The sequence below is a fragment of the Polyodon spathula genome, chromosome 13 (genome assembly GCF_017654505.1).
Source record: "Polyodon spathula isolate WHYD16114869_AA chromosome 13, ASM1765450v1, whole genome shotgun sequence".
NCBI classification, from domain to species: domain Eukaryota; kingdom Metazoa; phylum Chordata; class Actinopteri; order Acipenseriformes; family Polyodontidae; genus Polyodon; species Polyodon spathula.
The window spans coordinates 9,970,183-9,988,111 of NC_054546.1; the positions used below are offsets into that span (position 1 = coordinate 9,970,183).

A 17,929-nucleotide genomic window follows, 5' to 3' on the forward strand; every position below is an offset into this window, starting at 1 on the left:
TACAAGAGCTTATATTGTAGTTAATGTTTTAGAACGGTAAAAAAAAAAAAAAAAATGCCTTAACAACTTCAGGACCAAGCATTTTTCAGTGGGATGACCCCCCAGGACCAGGCGCTTTCTCGCTATAGTTGACTCTCTTCCTGTAAAAATTTACTAAAAATCAATTTTTTACAGTACCATCTTGCAAATGATGTCATTTTTTTCAAAACACTGGGGAACATTATAAAGTACCTCAGAAACTATACATTTTTATTATGTATTCTGCTTAGAAATGCATGTATAAAAATGTGTTATTCTATGCTGAGGGACCTTGCAATACTTCCTGAAAGTGTTGTTGAAAAATGTTGCTGTTTGGGCAGATTACAAGACCATGGTTTCACTTGAGTGATTGCAATGACATAATACACGTTTATTATGGGGTCTATAGAAGCAATAATGGACACTACTCTTGATTTATTTTCTCCAAATAAATATTTATCAATAAAACAATAGTTAATAATTTCATTATTATTAGTAATAAGGAAAACACATACATGATATATTCACTGAAATAGTATATGCTTATCTACTTGTTTCTTGATATTTGTAAATGTGGTAAAAACATATTTACTAAAACACATGAGACAGAATAAATGTCCTAATATAATTGGTCAAATACATCAGATTTACGGTTTTCCCGGTTTTCCATTTTTTATTAGCTGTAAACAAGATTCTGTGATGTTTTTGTTTCTTCCTGGCTGCTGTAATCAGTCTCCGCCCTCTAGACACTAAATGCCCCTCTTAGTGATAGTCAGGAAGTGAACATCAGTCCCTCCCCTATCCAGTGATGTGTGTATCAAGCCTGATCTGCAAAGTGTGGTGGCCCTGTAAGCTATCAAAAGATAGACTTCTGTAGAAGTTAGCGCTAGCCTCTTGTGGGTAATTTAATCCAGTGACATGTGGTTTTTGTACATGTTCATGTAACATTCTTTTTATGTCAGGCATTTATTTATTTTCAGGTTTACTGATTATTCTCTCTTTCCTGTAGGCAATGAAGTGATGATTTTCCCTGTTTTAGACATTGATCAGAGTGAAATTGTGGACACAAATGGAGCTGGAGATGCATTTGTAGGAGGTAGGTTAAGTTTCATTACACCTCACCAAATGTATTGGTGGTTTGAAGTTAATATAATGTAAGTGGTGTCTACACTTTGAATATATCCATACCATACCACAAATACCCTTTACTGGTTTTTCTGTGCTAAGTGTATTAGGCTGCTCTGAGATTCCTAAGTTGTAGAGTTCTTTCCTTGAATGTCTGTGTCATCCAGAATTATACCACCAGTTGTGAGTGCTAGACTGACCGAAATGTTGAGTATATTATTGGTCTTTTCGTTTTGCCACTGTTAATAACCACACACAAACAAACACGCGCACACACACGTTAAATGAGAAACTTAAGTGATGTACAATTAGAATCTACCGTAGGTTATGTTTACCTACTTTTGCCATCTCTGATCTTCAGAACTGCTTGCCTAAATCTGATAAATGTGTAGATTCCACATGCAAGAAAGTAGATCTTGGAGATGCTTGGTTAATTTAACTGTTGGAGCCTAAATCCTGCAACAACAACCAAGTATTGTAATTTAAAATTAATAGTGGTATACTTGCATTCATTTTCGGTTCTAAATGTTTCTGTGCTGTTTTTTGCTGTTCTCACATTATCTCTTTTTGAAAAGACCCACCTCCCTGTTCGGTTACCTGAGGGATTCCTTCGTGGTTTTTCAAATTAAATCCCGGAAATGAAATTACAGGCACCAACAGAAGTAACCTGAAATACAAATACTATCATTACCCAGGTTAGGTTATATATATATATATATATATATATATATATATATATATATAAAATCACTGCTGTAGTAATGAAATAAGTTCTTCATTTGTTTTAAAGATTTGCTAATTATTTATTGGAGTGCGTTTTCAAGACCTGTTAAGAACAAAGGATAAATATAGGTAAAATTTAAATATAAATGATAATATCTAGTCTACACATACACTAGTATTTCTTTCTACTTTTACAGCGACGTTCTCATAACATAAAAAAATGAATGAATGAATAGCCTATACAAAATACCAGAATGACCAGGCTTCTGGTTTGGAAAAGAACATGAGATGAAAATCGCACACTGGTTCTGAAAAGAAGTGATCGGGAGTAAAAAAGCAGAAACAAAATTATAATACTGTCCTTTTACATTGATCAACAAATGTACTGTATTTGTATGTGTTAAGTATGCTGTCTTCCCTGAACACCTTTGGATCTTTTGCGCCCCACAGTTTGGGAACCACTAATTTACATCATTTCTTTGGGAGACCGGTATTCTGTTTCTTCGTCTGTTTTCTTGATACACCTGTTACTTTCAATAGTGATTCTGCAGCATTTAATAAAACAATACAGGAATAAGTAGTGAACTTGTTGTAAAAAAAGGAGGGGGGGGGGGCGCGATATTGCAATAACTTATATGGACGTGATGGGGTGTTTGGAGTATATGGGCATCTTATGAATTTTATGAAATTGTATTCCCCATGCTATGGATGACAAATGTGTTTTGCATAGTACTCAACCTTACATCCTCATCTTGTAGGAAGATATGTGGTACCCGAATGCAAAAAAGTAACCACATTGCTTTATAAGCAAGCGTTATGTACAATGTTTTTTGTCCAACATGCAAATAAATGGCAAGCAATACCTGAAAAAATACACTTTAGACTATGTGGTGTTAGATAAAGAAACATGCTTGTACTTCCTGGTGTGGATGGAGGCTATTTGACAAACTCTTCTTTAACATTCAGATAAGGCACTTCATTAATGTATCTTTGTTTCAGTAAGGGGGGCGTTGTGCCTAATTTTGGTAGAATACTTTTTATTATTCATATTAAAGGGTGGGCAGCTTTAAGATGTATTGTTGCTGTCAGGATGCTTGGTAAACAGCTGCAGAAAGACTACACATAGAAACCCTTGTATGTGTAAATATATCATCAGCTGTATATTGATGTATATCAACTTGTGGTGAGTAATGAGAGAGATTTTTTTAAATTTTTTTATTTATTTATTTTTTTTACTTCTAACATACTAAGACATTGCAGGTCCTTTTTCAATAGAGTCCACTGGTCCTGAGCCAGAGAGTGTTATGTAAAATGTTATCCTGGAAGTCTTGTTTGCACAAGCATGTGATAGATGGGCAAAGGAGAATGGTTTGGTTTATGAAGGCCAGAGCAGGGGCACTTAATTAAGATTTGTTATCCACTTGTTTTTTTTTTTTTTGCCTTCGTTCTAAAATGTTGTTTTTCAGCATTTATTTACTTTCTTTTTTTTTTTTTTAAACTGAACTGTAAAATGCTGTTGTCTTAACCCTAAGTGGTGTTCTTCAATGATGAGCAATCCAAGATACTTTTTTATGCAACAATACAATTCTTACCACAATAAGGGGCCCTCTCCAGGCTACTTTTATAGTTTGTTTGTACCACACAAAGAGAATTGTTATTAAACAGGAAATAAAATGTCCAACTAGATCTGGGACCCTTAAGGTTATTGTGGTGTATTATTGAGTGCTGATCCTCTGAGAGAACATTTCACAGTCGTTTAAACTCTAACTCTTGAGGCAACGTTCTTTAGAAACACATTTATTGATACTCTAAATCATAAACACTGTCACACTTTATGAAGAGTTTGAAAACCATGGAGTAAACTGAATTATTTCAAAAGCCACATGTTGTGTGCACTCTAAAATCAAAGCTGTTGTCTTTAGTCTTCTTCCCATCGCATTCCTAATCAAATTGTTCAGTTCTTGAGAGTAGAAATATATACATTAGCTACGCTGTTTGTTCTTGTCTGTTGGTCTCCTGCAGTTTAGTTTTATAATAACCTTATCTTTGGGCCTCTTACCAAGCTTTCTGGGTTCAACAGCAGCAAGCTGATTTTGTTTCAGTATTACAGTAGCTCCCAGTTGCTGTTCTGGGTCAAGCAAGATGCCCTAATGAAGCTGTAAATGTGTGCTCAAACACAGTGTTGATTTTTCTGAGAGGCTCGAAGCTGGTGCTTCGTGGTGTCAGAAGATGAAGTTACCAGCTGTTTGTCATTGTAGTCTACAATCAGAATGGTAAACATTGAAACCTGGAGCAGGATTTCTTGATTTCTTCTCCTGTTATGTTTCTATGGAAACTGCTTATCCTAATGTAATATTCTGACAGCCCAAGAGCATGTTGATAAATCTGAAACGGAGATATGAAATGCTGAGGTTTCTTGTAAGCATTGTCAAAGAACCATTTTAACTGTAATGAGCTTTATATCACAGAGCATTTATTCATCATCTAAACATCAAGTGTACTCTGGAACATTAGGCAGACCCCTAACATCTATAGAGTTATCATTTGGTGCACAGTCTCTTTCTGTCACTCTCTTCCTCCTTGTGACTTGGAAGCCGAGGGCTCAGCAGTCTTGGGATGTTGAGAGGTTTTTCTTTTGGATATAGTGAGGGATGACTAGTCATCTCATTGACAAAGCTCTTCTGGATAATACAACTGATTGAAACGTGTAGAATCGTACCTAATTAGTGGACCAATTTTCTATTAAATTCATTGAATGGTTTTGGACTTGAAGTACCCTTTTACAAGGAGGCTTCTATTAGACAGCCAACCCAGTTATTTATACCTCTGAGCATTCATAACGCGCTATTACAAAATACTCTCTCTTCCAAAATAGAAATATTTAGTTGTGTTTAGATCCACAGCTGCTAAGATCAATTGAATACACCCTCACAGCTGTGGTGTTTTACACAGTAACCATTTGGAATATTGTTGTTTCAGCAGTATTTTGAAAAATGTGGAGCTATGTCAGTTCTTACAACATCAATGACTAATTTCACAGACCCTGTTTAGCACTAATCCTCAGACTACATTATCCAACAATCAGAGCACAAATGTTTTAGGATGCATTATTGGTAGGCACATATGACAATATGTTTAATTGTATTGTAGGGGTGGTGCAGAATAGAATCGGTGACTATTATTTTAACTTGCAAAGGTGTTTTAATGTGGTGCTTGTAACAGCCCTTCTAATTCTTACTTCTCTTAATGCCAGGTTTTCTGTCACAACTTGTATATGACCGGCCCCTGGAAGAATGCATTCGGGCTGGACACTATTCAGCCAATGTCATCATCAGACGTGCAGGATGCACTTTCCCGGAAAAGCCAGACTTTCACTAACATCTGAAAATGAGTGGGAACAAAAGACATCCCTTTTAACACTGGAGATTACTGCCTTTTTGTTTATCGTTATTATAATTTTTTCTTTTAAACTGACCCACCTCTTTCCGGTGCCTGCATTTTGACGTCTGTACTTCTGTTCATCTCACTGTGTACAATTATTGGAATTCCATAAAGAACTGTTGTGGGTATGTTGTAATTTATATAAGAGAGCCAATTTCATGAAATTTTGTTTACAGTTATTAAAAAAAAAAAAAAAAAAAAAAAAAAAAGACGATCTTTTACTTAAATAGCTTTATTGAGCAGAAGTTTAAATATGACAATTCTGTTTAGTGTTTTGTTTCCTTAATGTGTTGTGAAAAAGAAATCAAACATTTCATGATTTGTTTTTGGCAAGTGCATTCATGCAGTTGCATTAATTAAACAGGACTATTAAAAATGTAACACTTTCTAGGGAATTAATCTTTTCAGTGTGTTTATAGAATTAAAATTAGCTTTTCTCTTTTTAAGGGGACTTTTTTTAATACAAACACTAAAAACTTAAATTGAGGTACAGAATTATTTATGCAGGATCTTCCATGACATACCAAATTGAAACTTTAAGCGCACAGTTTTAAAAACGAATTGCATGAATGGTGTAGATTTTACATCCCAAATACAGTTTATATGTGTTCAGGTAGAGCGGTCCTCTGCATGTTATATGTAAACTGACAAAATAAAAATAATGTGATAACCATGTTATGTTTTTTTTTCTTGTCAAATACTGTACAGTACAAGAGAATGGTTTTGTAAAAAATGTAAATTGATGTCACAAGGAATATAGTATTCACAATGTAATTGGCAGAGGAGGATTCAACACTGGCGCAGTATGAAAGCAAAGTTCTCTTGACTGAAATCTCTGACAGATAGAAATAACATCCTTACTTAAACAGTATACATAGAACGCTTTTATTTATTTATTACAATGACAGTACTTTTTATTTTAATTGTGTTGATCAATCTATTTGATATAGGGTTGTTTGTGTAGTTAACAGGTAATAACTTAAGATTAGCCAATTAATTACTTAAGTCTTTTAAATAGTTGTTGTTTTGTATATAAAAAGAACTGCTTGGTTTCTAGTACAGATTACCATTCCCATTATGAATTGTATAGCAAATGTTTCTTGCCTGAACTACAGTATTTTAAATTTTAATAGAACTGAGAATACTTGTGAGCCTGTTCATTCTGAAGCTGAATGCTTCTAATCTATTCTAATATAATGACTTGGCAATCGGAACATATTTTCTCAGATCTACATTACCTTCAAGGAACGAGAAGTAGGGGGCTATTTTTATTAAACCACTCAAAATATGTGTTAAGACATTTATGCTAATGTTACTTTATTTTAAAAAACATTTTCCAATGGAAAATGTAATTAATAACTTGTTAGAGCTGAGAGATTTTGTCTCATCAACATTTTGCACAGTGCCACACAAATGCATTTGAAAATGATCTCATTACCGATTGGTCCAGATCACATCTCTGCCAGCTGGTTGGTTTGCTGTTCAGGGTGGCAGATGGCAAAATACAAACATACAAAAGAGTGAATCCATGATTAGGAATGAGAACATTTAATTCAGAAACTGACATTTTTGGTTGAATATAATTGTATTTGGGTTCAAATCCAGACCAGGCATTCTCTCTAAAAGCAGACACACTGCCTGTGTCAGAATGGGTGGGTGGATAGGTGTCTATATTACAAGCACCACCACCACGACCACAATTGGCACAGATCCGTTTCATTTCAGAAAAGCCACATGTGCAAAGTCTTTGGAACATGATTATCCAAAGCTAATGCAGCAGAGGGTACCCTGTGGATTCTGAGGCTGAAGAGCATTAACTAGATACTGAGGATTAAATCCTGTTCTTTCACTGCCTTGTTTGAAATAAATCCCTTCTCAGTATTCTGGAACTGGGTTATTTTGTTCATGTTAATGAACACTAAAATTGGACACTAAACATTTGACACATGTAAAAATTAAAGAAAACCTATACATTTATAGTAAGTGACTGCACGTGTCCCAGAGAGCAGTGCTTTCTCTTTGAAAGAACTGTCATGATCTTGAAACAATATGTATGGGTCAAGGTATACAAGAAAACATCCTTATTGGTGTTTGTTGGCATAAATACCAGCATTCTACATGATGGTGCAACCTGGGATCGGCACAAACCAAATATACCACTCATGTGGTATTGATGAATCCTTGAAAAACACATTTTTGCAGAAGGTTAGTAAATGTGGTGTAACATAAAATGTTGAAAAAGAAAGATGAAACTGAAAGTGATGTCAAGTACCTAGATAGATAGATAGATAATACCTTACCTTATTTCCAGTGTCTATATGTTTCTATTCAAATCTTAAAGCAAACTTCACCAAAATGATTTGATACCTATCACAACATTCACAACCTTGTTCTTGGATTAATTCAGTTGCTTGACAATCCCATGAATTGAAACTGGTCCCTCACAAAAAGAAAATTGTCAGGTGGGGCTGGAGATGTATCACAGCATGGAATTGAGATCCATTTATTTATGCCCTTTTATGTTTTGCTTTCATCTGTTCTTTCCCAGCACCTCTCCTTATTTTACAGCTGTGTAAACTAACCCTAAAAGAAAGACAAGACTGAATAATCTTGCAGTTGATTTAAACATTAATCTCTTCATATTTTGCGCCTGCCAGGTCCAGGATATTTTATTTATGTTACTGTTGCCATTTTGTTCTACAGTGCAATTTAGAATTTACGGTATCAGATAATGTTAAAGTAAATTAAAAATATCAATAGAATATGGGGATATAGGCATTGCAGAAACATGTCCCCAAGTTCTATTGATTTTTTTTTTAATTATTATTATTTACTGTAACATGAGCACAGATATTGTAAAATCTAAATTGCACTATAGAACAATGTCTAATAACAACGCTAATGGGGTGTTAAGTGGTCAAATTTGCAGATTTTCTGGATAACTGACCCACACCCTGAAATTAACAAGGATGCATTGCATAAACAAGAGCTACTGCAAGCTTCATTTAAAAGCAAACCCCTAATATTAATTCACATTTGTCACCAGCAAAACCTAAAGTAACTTCTAACACATAAATAATACAAAACATGTTTATTGGGAAGAGGTTGTGGTCCAGTTAATTGATCACTACAGACTTCTGGATAAGTAAACAGGCATAAAAACAAATTGTACTGTTCAGTAGTAATAAAGAAAATCAGTTTCTGTAATGGTGAGCGTCTAAAATTTCTTCAAGGGCCTCAGCGTGTCTCAAATAAATGTACACTTTTGCCAGTTGGCCTGAAAATGTTTTGTCTGGCCTGGAAGAATAATTTGCTGCCAAGATCTGACACTGCCTGCCCATATTGCTCATTTGCAATTAATAACTCCCATGTTATTTTTTGGAATATACTGCTTAGTCCACATAAAAGTTTGACAGTGTTTAACATGACTGTTTTAGTTTGAATAAATATTACACAATATGGTATATTTTAGCTTTAAGTGGTTTATAATATGGCTAGAGTATGAAGGCAAAGGGAATAGCTGAGCTTACCACACTTGATAAATAATTATAAAACCATAACTGAATCTCTTCTGGTTGACAGTTTATGGTTATGGTTGATACACCACCAATATGCAGAATTTCAAAAAACACATGTAGATGTTTTGTTTAAGCACTTGCAGGTCCAACACCACAGATACAAATTATTAGCAGGTCTAACATCCTTGCTTCTGTTTGTTTAATTAATTAATTATTCATTCTGTTAACTGGGGATCTGTCATTGTCAAGGAATTCTCATAATCTATGGCTTTGTTGTCCTGACCAGGCCAAATATATATTGTATCTTCACCTCTCCCAACACATTCACCTAAGGATTTATTTCACCTGAGGGATGGCCTCAAATAGTATTATTCTAACCAGTGTTAATCACTAGGTTGTAATATGAGTCAATCCTTGCTCATTTTACCACCATGCCACTTAAGGGTTTAAGTTTACTATTGAGAATGAGCTGGTGAATTACAGATATCCAATCATGAGTGCTGTTAATAGTTAAAAATAAGCTTGCACCAATCTCTACCTTGAAAGTCTGTGCTTTTAGTCCCATGAAAATACTACACAGACTATTGACCATTGCTCAGGAGAAAGCAGGGTTGTCATTTCTAGTGTTGGAAGATTCATCACTACCCTTACAACGCCTTCATTTCTATGGGTTATCAAAATCTTTTATATGATACACAATGGGGTCATTCCATGTGAAATCAACACGTCAAGATGCCATTTTTTGAGTCACCATTTCAGATACCATTTCAGATATTTTATAGATAAAACAAGGTAGAATTAGTACCTCAAATTTTTTGTCCAATATAATACAAATGAATACCATGAAATGGTTTTAGAATTGGAAACAACAGATATCTATTATACAGTGTTCCACATTAGGTCTTGCGCCTCTGAACATCCTTCTCTTTTTTAAGATATTGGACTCTAAAAATCCCAGTACCACTCACTAAATCCATTATTTCCAATAGATGTTGCCTTTTCATTACTGGAATAACAATAATCTCTTTAGATTAAGTCTTGCCCCTCCTAACACCACTAGTAAGATGACATCCCACTATTTTTTTTTAAAGTGCTGTCACTGTCTACATGGGAAACCTTACAGGAACAAGATTTGGGTTTTGTTCTCATATTATTTTTCTTGAGCCTGGCATGAGCTCATACCAAGCAAAATTCAACATTGCTTCAGTTGTCTGTGATCAAATGAGCCCAAACATACCCAGATTTCAGCCTTGCTGGACAAGTCTGTTTTTGTTCAACTGGACGCAGGTTGCTAGATCAATTTAAATATGACTAAGTTCAAACTGTCCCAGTCAGCTGAGAGGTTTGTTGATGTCTAGAATGGCTTGTTTCATTTCTTACTTCAATACATTTAGAATTTCAAATACTTTCATTTTACATTATACAAAACATTTGGAAATGACAGAAGCAAAATGTGTTTCAGGAGGTGTCCTAATCTTTCCCAGAGTCTAAATGAAAATAAAGTCTGGCAAGTTAAACTATCTACAGAAAAATGATAAGGGATTGAGAAAGTTGTAATGCTAATGAGAGATAAGAAAATGTTTGGATTCTTTCAGAACTACCCCTTTAGCTATATATATTAAAAAAAGCAGGAAACCTATTGCTGTACTCTATTAAAACTTCACATGCAACAACCAGGCTACCTCTACATAGTGTTGAGTAAATCTTATTGTACTTTATTTGTAGATAAAAATAACTACAGCATCATTATACAGTTTGGGTCATCTCAAACTAATAACAACAGCTTAATAGGCAATGATAGGAGCACAGACTGTAGTAAGTAATATATTGTAGCATATGAATACATATTATTTAAAACAAATCTATGAAAAGTCTTCTAGATATCAAACTTATATTTTAAAAACAGCATCAACATTGTGGGGTATGAGGGCTTGGCTTAGTTTACTACTTCCATTATGTAGTAATCCTAAAATCATTTGGGATTACTAAGTGGAGTACATACTGTATTATTTACTTGTATGACTATTACCTTTATAGTGTCACGTTTTAGAGTTACAGTAGGTTTCAAAGGGGCAGACTGTAATTACAGCAAAAACAACCTGTTTTCTCAGAGTGAGCAGACAGTTAAACAAGTAAGCAATCACCAAAAAGAAAATAATAACGATAGCGTGACACTTCATTTGAACAATCTAAGCTTTTTAGGCAATGGACAACACTATCCTAGGACTGAAGTGTCGTGTTATACGTTAAAGGGAATAATGTAATTACCTTGTGGATTACCAAATTCTAGGCATTGTTAACACTGTGAATCAGGCGACAATAAAACTGGACATTGCAGAATGAAAACGTCACAGCGCTTTCCCACGTAGACTCAAACAGCTTGTGCTGAGCAAAACTTGATGAAGGAGGTCGGTTATTGCCTTAAGAATAACACAAAACTGCCCCAATAAATAGTGCAGTGTTTAAAAAATAATTGCACGCTGCCGCAGCACAGTGTCCAATGACAAAAGCACAACGATTCTGTTCATCACAAGCTTAGTTGACTCTACTTGATCTATGGTGTTTTAGGATGCGCTTCTGTTTTTAGTTTTTTTGTGTTATAGAAGGAAAGTACATTTTTATTCTGTATATTAAATTCTGTAAATGCAAGCAGTGAGGCACAAACTTAACTTTCCCTTTCGGAGTGTTTCCGAGACAGAGGGAAGAAGGGGGAGGGTACTACTCTGTCACAGCCTGCTATGTAGATTAACCTTTCAATTAGTTGTTATCAGGTTCTTTCTGCCTCAGCGCGAGCTGTCGCGTGCGTCCATTTATTTAATAAAAAAAGAAGCTTTCGGAATTCCAGTTTTTCACCAACGTTAAAAACAGCATTTATAGAATGAAGAGACGATCCCTGTGAAAACTTAAAAAGGTAACTAAAAATGTTCGACTTAGCAGGCATTTTCCCTTCATTTTTTTTTTTTTTTTTGCATTTATCGCTTTTGTTTTACTTACATTTGATTTCAGAGTGTTTCTACATCACGATTATTTCCACATTTTTTAATTTAAACTGCGCTTTGGAATGCGACATTGGGTCAGAAAATTTCGCCAAATTAGCTGTATGTTGCAATGTAAAATATAATAAAATATATAGCAAAGTGTATACGTAGCGTAATGGTGTAATGTTAGACTCAGATGTGAATGAATTGTTATGCAAATTGTATTATATTTTTATACTATAATTATGGCATTTACGTGGTACCGTATGAATAGATAAAATTGAGAAAATGCGTATTGTTATAGGTTTAGAAAAGTGTTTATCAAATGTCAGAGGTATGGCAAAGACACTAAAAATACTGACACTGAATTTGAAAGCATCTCTAAGGGAGCGAAACGCGGGTGCAGCAGAAAAAAAAAAAACAGTAATACACATCCTCCGCAAAAGAAAAATATATATATATAAACATTAGGCTGCATCTCAACAAACTTCAACACAGCCGATTGTCTGCTACTTTAGCAAATAAATGATGGATTTAACAGCCAACCAATTACGTGTAACATGCTCCAATTTGCTCTCAGATTTATCCAATCGCTCGAGAGGGGTTTGTAGGTAGGCTGAAAATGTTTTTTCTTTTGCAAAGTGACGTTACTCTTTAATCTGTCAGTCTTAGTTACTGTTATTCAGTTAAATTACCCGGTTAATAGATCAGTTGGCTGATCGCAATGCAAGTGTGCCTTATTTTTGTTGTCCTGTGAAGGAGATTGGGAGGTGGCGGATCCCCCCCCTTTTTTTTTTTGTTAAACTAATCGTTGCTTTAAAAGGCGGGTCGGTCCAATATAATTGGCAGATCTGCCACCAACAACTTCCACTACATTTGTAAGGGGCAGAACTTGCTGTTGCTGATTGACGGCTGCTCTATCAAACCAGGAATCAAATTTTTTATTTTATAGCCAATATTTAGGTTGCTAGGGAGGGTACACGAGTGTGTAGGTAAGGTTTAATGAGACTCCATTGGGCTGTAATCAGTGTCATGTCGGATTCATGTAAACTACAACATTGTAACAAAATGGCGTCTGTTTAGGTAACACCAGCAGGCAGTAGCGCCGTGAACCCACAGCCACTCAGCTGTAAGTCAAGGTTTGTGATTTGTCTTTCATTCAGTGCAATCACAGGTTAATTGGGGCATTAAGTTACCATCATAAAATATTCAGTTATCCGGCATAAGCATAGAGATGACAAATATATGATAAAATAATTGATAAATTGACTGCAATATAAACTTGAAATCAATATTTTACTTTTTTTTTATCTTGATGTGTAATGTTTGGCTTAGTGATGAGCTAGGCTTTTAAAACTTTTGAACAGGTTTTTATTAAGTTGTCAGACATACATAAATGTAACCGCAATCGAATTAAGACTGGTTCAGATTAGTGTGTGTGTGTGTGTGTGTGTGTGTGTGTGTATGTGGATATATATATATATACAATATATATATATATATATATTATATATCTATATATATATATATATATATATATATATACTAATGTGAAGGTGTTCTGTTTTAATCACTGTAAGCAAGTGAAGAGAATAGTCTACTTGGAGAAATATACGCGGATTCAAGTGTAAAGGAATTGATTGAAGAGATTGTGGTAAATGATGGGATGGATCATAAAAGCAGTCTTTGAGACTCAGTTTGTTTAATGCAATGGCTGTTGTCTCTGTTTTTCCTGCAATCCTAGTTTGACCCTGCTGCTGCAGTAGAGAGTCGAGCTTGATGTGTGATCATTGGGGTTTTTAGCAGGTAGAAGAATTCTAGATAAATTGCACAATACAGGTCACCTGCTGGTTGCATAATGTACTGACATTTTTCCTGTGTTTGGTTGCAATCACGAACCTTTAAAGATAATGCTAGCATATTTGTGCTTTCACATTTAAAAATATTTGTACACTAAATGTGTGCACTACATTGATCTATAAAGTACCATTTTCACACTTGTCTGATCTGCTGAGCATATCCTCAGAGACAGGGTTACCCATCCAAGGTCAGTCTGTCATGTTTTGGAGCAATACACCCAACAATTGTGATGAAACATGGTAGGGCATTCTATAGGACAGGTTTTTAAGAGTATGAGTCTAGATTTTTAAGAAGATGCTTGGTTGTCTGTCACATTTACATATACATGATGGAAGTACAGTCAGTCTTGGCGCATTACTTTTCATGATTCTGTGATTTCTATAATTTTGTGTTTATAATAATGGGGGATGTACTGTATGTTGCAGCAAAATAAATAACATGCTGGATGAATTTAGGGACTTAATAGCTTGTTGGTTTCAGTTAATTGTTTGGTGAATGGGTAAACGCTTAGTAAATAGTAAACTTAGTATGTACGTATTTTAAATGTTACATGCAAGCAACATTATTTAAGATGCAATGTGAAAAATGTGTCACAGAAAGATATCAGCTAAGAGGCATTTCTCTTTTAGTAGGATTTTTGGATTACCACGTAACAGCAATAAAGTAACTGTAACCTAAACTTTCAGATGTGATGCTGGCTCCCCACATTGTCTTGTGTTATTGCAGTACTGGCCAATAGTGGTGATTACAAAATTTGTAATCTGTATTTAAACTTTTTTCTTCATTTTAAGCAGTTTGTGGTGTGTGGTCGACGACTGGCATCTTTACCCATCCTGTGTCTGTGAAAGAGAGCCACGTGTCAGTATGTCAGTTATTGAAGTAGTCCTATGACTGTTTTTACATCTTTTTTTTAAAAACCCAGCCATCGGGTATGTCTCCTACATGTATTTATATAAATAAAATATATATATATATATATATATATATATATATATATATATATATATATATATATATATATATATATATATATATAGTTTTTTTTAGGCCCTTTCTGTACAGTTAACAGTGATAATGACATAGCCTATACTTTGCTGTAGCTAGTTCAGTTATTTGATCTGCAACATCTTTCAGTTGTTGATGAACACAATTAGTAGAATACCACTAATCTAGAAAAAAATGCCCTTTGAACTTACTGTTAAGTTTGTGATAAATGAAACACATGTCGCACATTAGGCCCATATTTAATCAGATTAAACATACATATTGAGCCACATACTAATTTTATGGCATGAACTTGGTTTTCCCCATGTAGTTTTTCACACTGTAGTATCTTTAGAAATAGTTTTTGCTAAATCAGACAAAAAAAAAAAACACACACACAAGAAGTTAATATCAACGTTTTTGTACAAACACACAATAAAGTTGAACAGAAAGCAAGCAAGGGTCTGATGTCTGAGAACTAGTGTAACTGGGAACTAACACAATGGATACTTTCATGTTGTATACTGATTTGTAGCCTTTTGAATTTAAGAAATGAATGGCAAACATGGTAAAGGTACAAAAAGGTTAAGTGATTCTGAGAAAGTAAAACAATTTCTTCTTTATTTCTTCTAGATTTATTTATGAATTTGTGAGGATTTATTATCAACACGTTTCAGATGTCCTACTGTTAAACTACTAAAACAGAGGATTATTCTACAAATGTACTACCTTCTTGATTTCAATGGTCCCATCTTTCCAAGGATATACAGGAGTGACTTAGAATGGCATACAATGCTTTGCTGAGTTGTTTGTGTTTTAAATGCATTTTATAATGTGGGTGCATTTCATTTCTAACAAGGAGAAAACTTTATGGATAACTCTATGCTGAAACAAATAATTCTTCAACCATGGTAAAACTTGCTAACCCACTGTATACGAAGTGGATTCTGGAAGCTATACAGAAGGTTAAGAGACAGAAGCAGAGGCCATCCGAAGAAAGAATTTGTCATGCAGTGTCGGCCTCACATGGATTAGACAAGAAGGCTGTTCTAGAACAATTGGAATTAAGTGTTCTTGATGGCTCCATTCTTAAAGTAACAAACAAAGGTTGTGCATCCTATAAAGACCCAGATAATCCTGGGCGGATTTCACCCCTTAAATCGGCAACCTTTCCTATATCCTTAAAGGGATCTATTAGAGCCACTGGGGATCTTCGAAATGTGGATTGGAATAAGATACTGAAGAGAGCCATTGAAGGTCTTGATGATCTCAATGGTTCTTCATTGAAGAACATAGAGAAATATCTTCGAAGCCAGGATGATTTGTCAAATGTGATTGACAGCCCGGTATTTCAACAACGTTTACGTTTAGCAGCGAAACGAGCTGTTAATAATGGGAGATTATTCAAGGATGGACCACTTTACAGGATGAACTATGGAAGTGTGGAAAGAATGGGATCTAAATACACTTGTGCTTCCACTTCATTGCTCCCATCTGTAACCCTTCTCCCCCACGAGAAAGACCAGGTAGGTGCTGTCTGAAAGATTTAGTAGTGTTGTATTCCCACTGTTGCAGATTAATTTTAATAGTGACTGATTTTTACATATAATCTTAGACCCTGACATGGTTTTATTAAATTCTAATAATGCAGAATTGGAATAAACAAAACCACCTTCTAGCTAGATAAGCAGGTTTTTAACAGCTACAACACAGGGATATTAAAGATTTTTAAATAGTTTTGTTTCTGAATGTGTGGGGTTATATTTTTTAAAAAGTGTACAGTAGTACTTTTGATGCCAAGGAAGCATTGTATCTGTCAGAAAATGCATTATAGAAGATGACACTAATGAAAATGATTTTCACTGTTGTATTTCAGTGTTTTATTGATGTGGGATTCCTTTTCTCGCTTATGCTGGTTAGGGCTGTGTGTAAAATACATTTTCCTTTTTAAACATATCTCTAACTGTCACCTTTTATGGTTTCCATTCTCACCCTGGAAGAAATAATGCATGTAGGTATTGATTGCCATAAAGTACCAATTCTGGATGAAAAGTCCTTAAGGTACCATATATATGTATTGTTATGGTCAAGGAATCTGGCGCTTTACTAGGGAGAGGATAGAGATGTTGTGTATTCCAGTTACACAGGTCCTGGACATGGGGATCTACAAGGTGTTGAAACTTTCCATATGGGATTGTCATGCCTGCAAATGTCACACCTATTCAAATGAAATCTGTTGATTTTCCAGGTTAGAGTTGTGTGGCAGTTACGTCTGACTGTCCTGTCAGATTGCAGTTATCTCTGCAATGCATAATCTTTTCCTGATTTGATAAGTAGTAGCAAGATGTCCATTTGATTCCAAGGCTCCAGAGACTTATTTAGAGAGCATGACAAGGATGTTGCCCATTTCTTCACCAGCGCAATTGCTAGTTCTAATGGAGGGTTCATACAATATTCATTATTGTAACTAGCTACCCATATTTGTTATTTTACAGTAAATGTATTTCTGTTAGTCCTACAGTAATAAGGTATTGTGCTCTAACAGCTGCAAACAGGCATGAGTCCAGTCAGAAATCTTGAATCTAACATAATCCAGTCAGTAACATAGTTTAGTTTTATTATTCACCTCATAGTTCAGATATTGTTTTGTATGTGTGGTGTTTCTGTTGTGGTTAATCTTTATTCCAGGGTTGGAAAGTCTTAATGCTGCTGAAAACCTAATGATTTATTCTGCTGATTTACTCTGCCTTAGTTATTTGTAACATCCAATGAGCAGTGCTTTAATGTTGGCAGTTTTGCTGTAATTGCTTCTAATTATTTAGGAGGACTAAGGCCTGAAATTATACAGTACAGTAGTTTACAAGGCTGAGCAAACTGTTTCTTACCTGTTTGTTGTGAACAAGTACCAGCATTTATGTGTTACAGAATGACTTGGATAAATGAAACACCACGATTGCCTGAACAGATAAGATGACTAGGCAGTAAGAATTGTCTTACTACATGACTAGGGGCTATCATCTCTGAAGATTAAAGTGTCTAGGTCAACAGCTTTAAAAACTTGTTGCAGCCCTAGGTTCAGATTTTCAGGGATATGGTATACAAGTTAAATATATTTCAGTAACTGCAGAATATGGTGTGTATTATACTCCCCTGATCTTCTGGGTTCAGATGAAGCACTAAGACTCTAGAGAAGTTAAACTAGTTTGTTGCTTTTCAGTTTCAAGAACCTAAACTGAAAATGTTACCAGCAAAATACTAAATACACCCTTGATGCAAGATCTT

The 17,929-nt window shown here is 34.9% G+C and overlaps 2 protein-coding genes across 8 annotated transcripts in view; both read left to right on the forward strand.

The window, feature by feature from the left end:
* The window catches only part of LOC121326127 (adenosine kinase-like), a 117,921-nt gene extending 111,941 nt beyond the window's left edge, over positions 1–5,980 (forward strand). For all 3 annotated transcript variants that reach the window (XM_041269303.1, XM_041269305.1, XM_041269304.1), the window contains 2 exons: positions 1,028–1,114; positions 5,120–5,980. In XM_041269303.1, the coding sequence (XP_041125237.1) occupies positions 1,028–1,114; positions 5,120–5,244 (212 nt within the window). In that variant the 3' untranslated portion in view covers positions 5,245–5,980. The remainder of the gene's footprint in view (positions 1–1,027; positions 1,115–5,119) is intronic.
* A 5,604-nt stretch (positions 5,981–11,584) lies between these two features.
* LOC121325412 (histone acetyltransferase KAT6B-like) overlaps positions 11,585–17,929 on the forward strand; it is a 40,487-nt gene continuing 34,142 nt past the window's right edge. For 2 of the 5 annotated variants that reach the window (XM_041267864.1, XM_041267867.1), the window contains exons 1-2: positions 12,846–12,942; positions 15,281–16,173. In XM_041267864.1, coding sequence (XP_041123798.1) covers positions 15,556–16,173 — 618 coding nt within the window. In that variant the 5' untranslated portion in view covers positions 12,846–12,942; positions 15,281–15,555. Of the gene's footprint in view, positions 11,737–12,845; positions 12,943–15,280; positions 16,174–17,929 lie in introns of those variants that run through there. The other 3 variants (XM_041267865.1, XM_041267868.1, XM_041267866.1) reach the window with 3 other exon arrangements.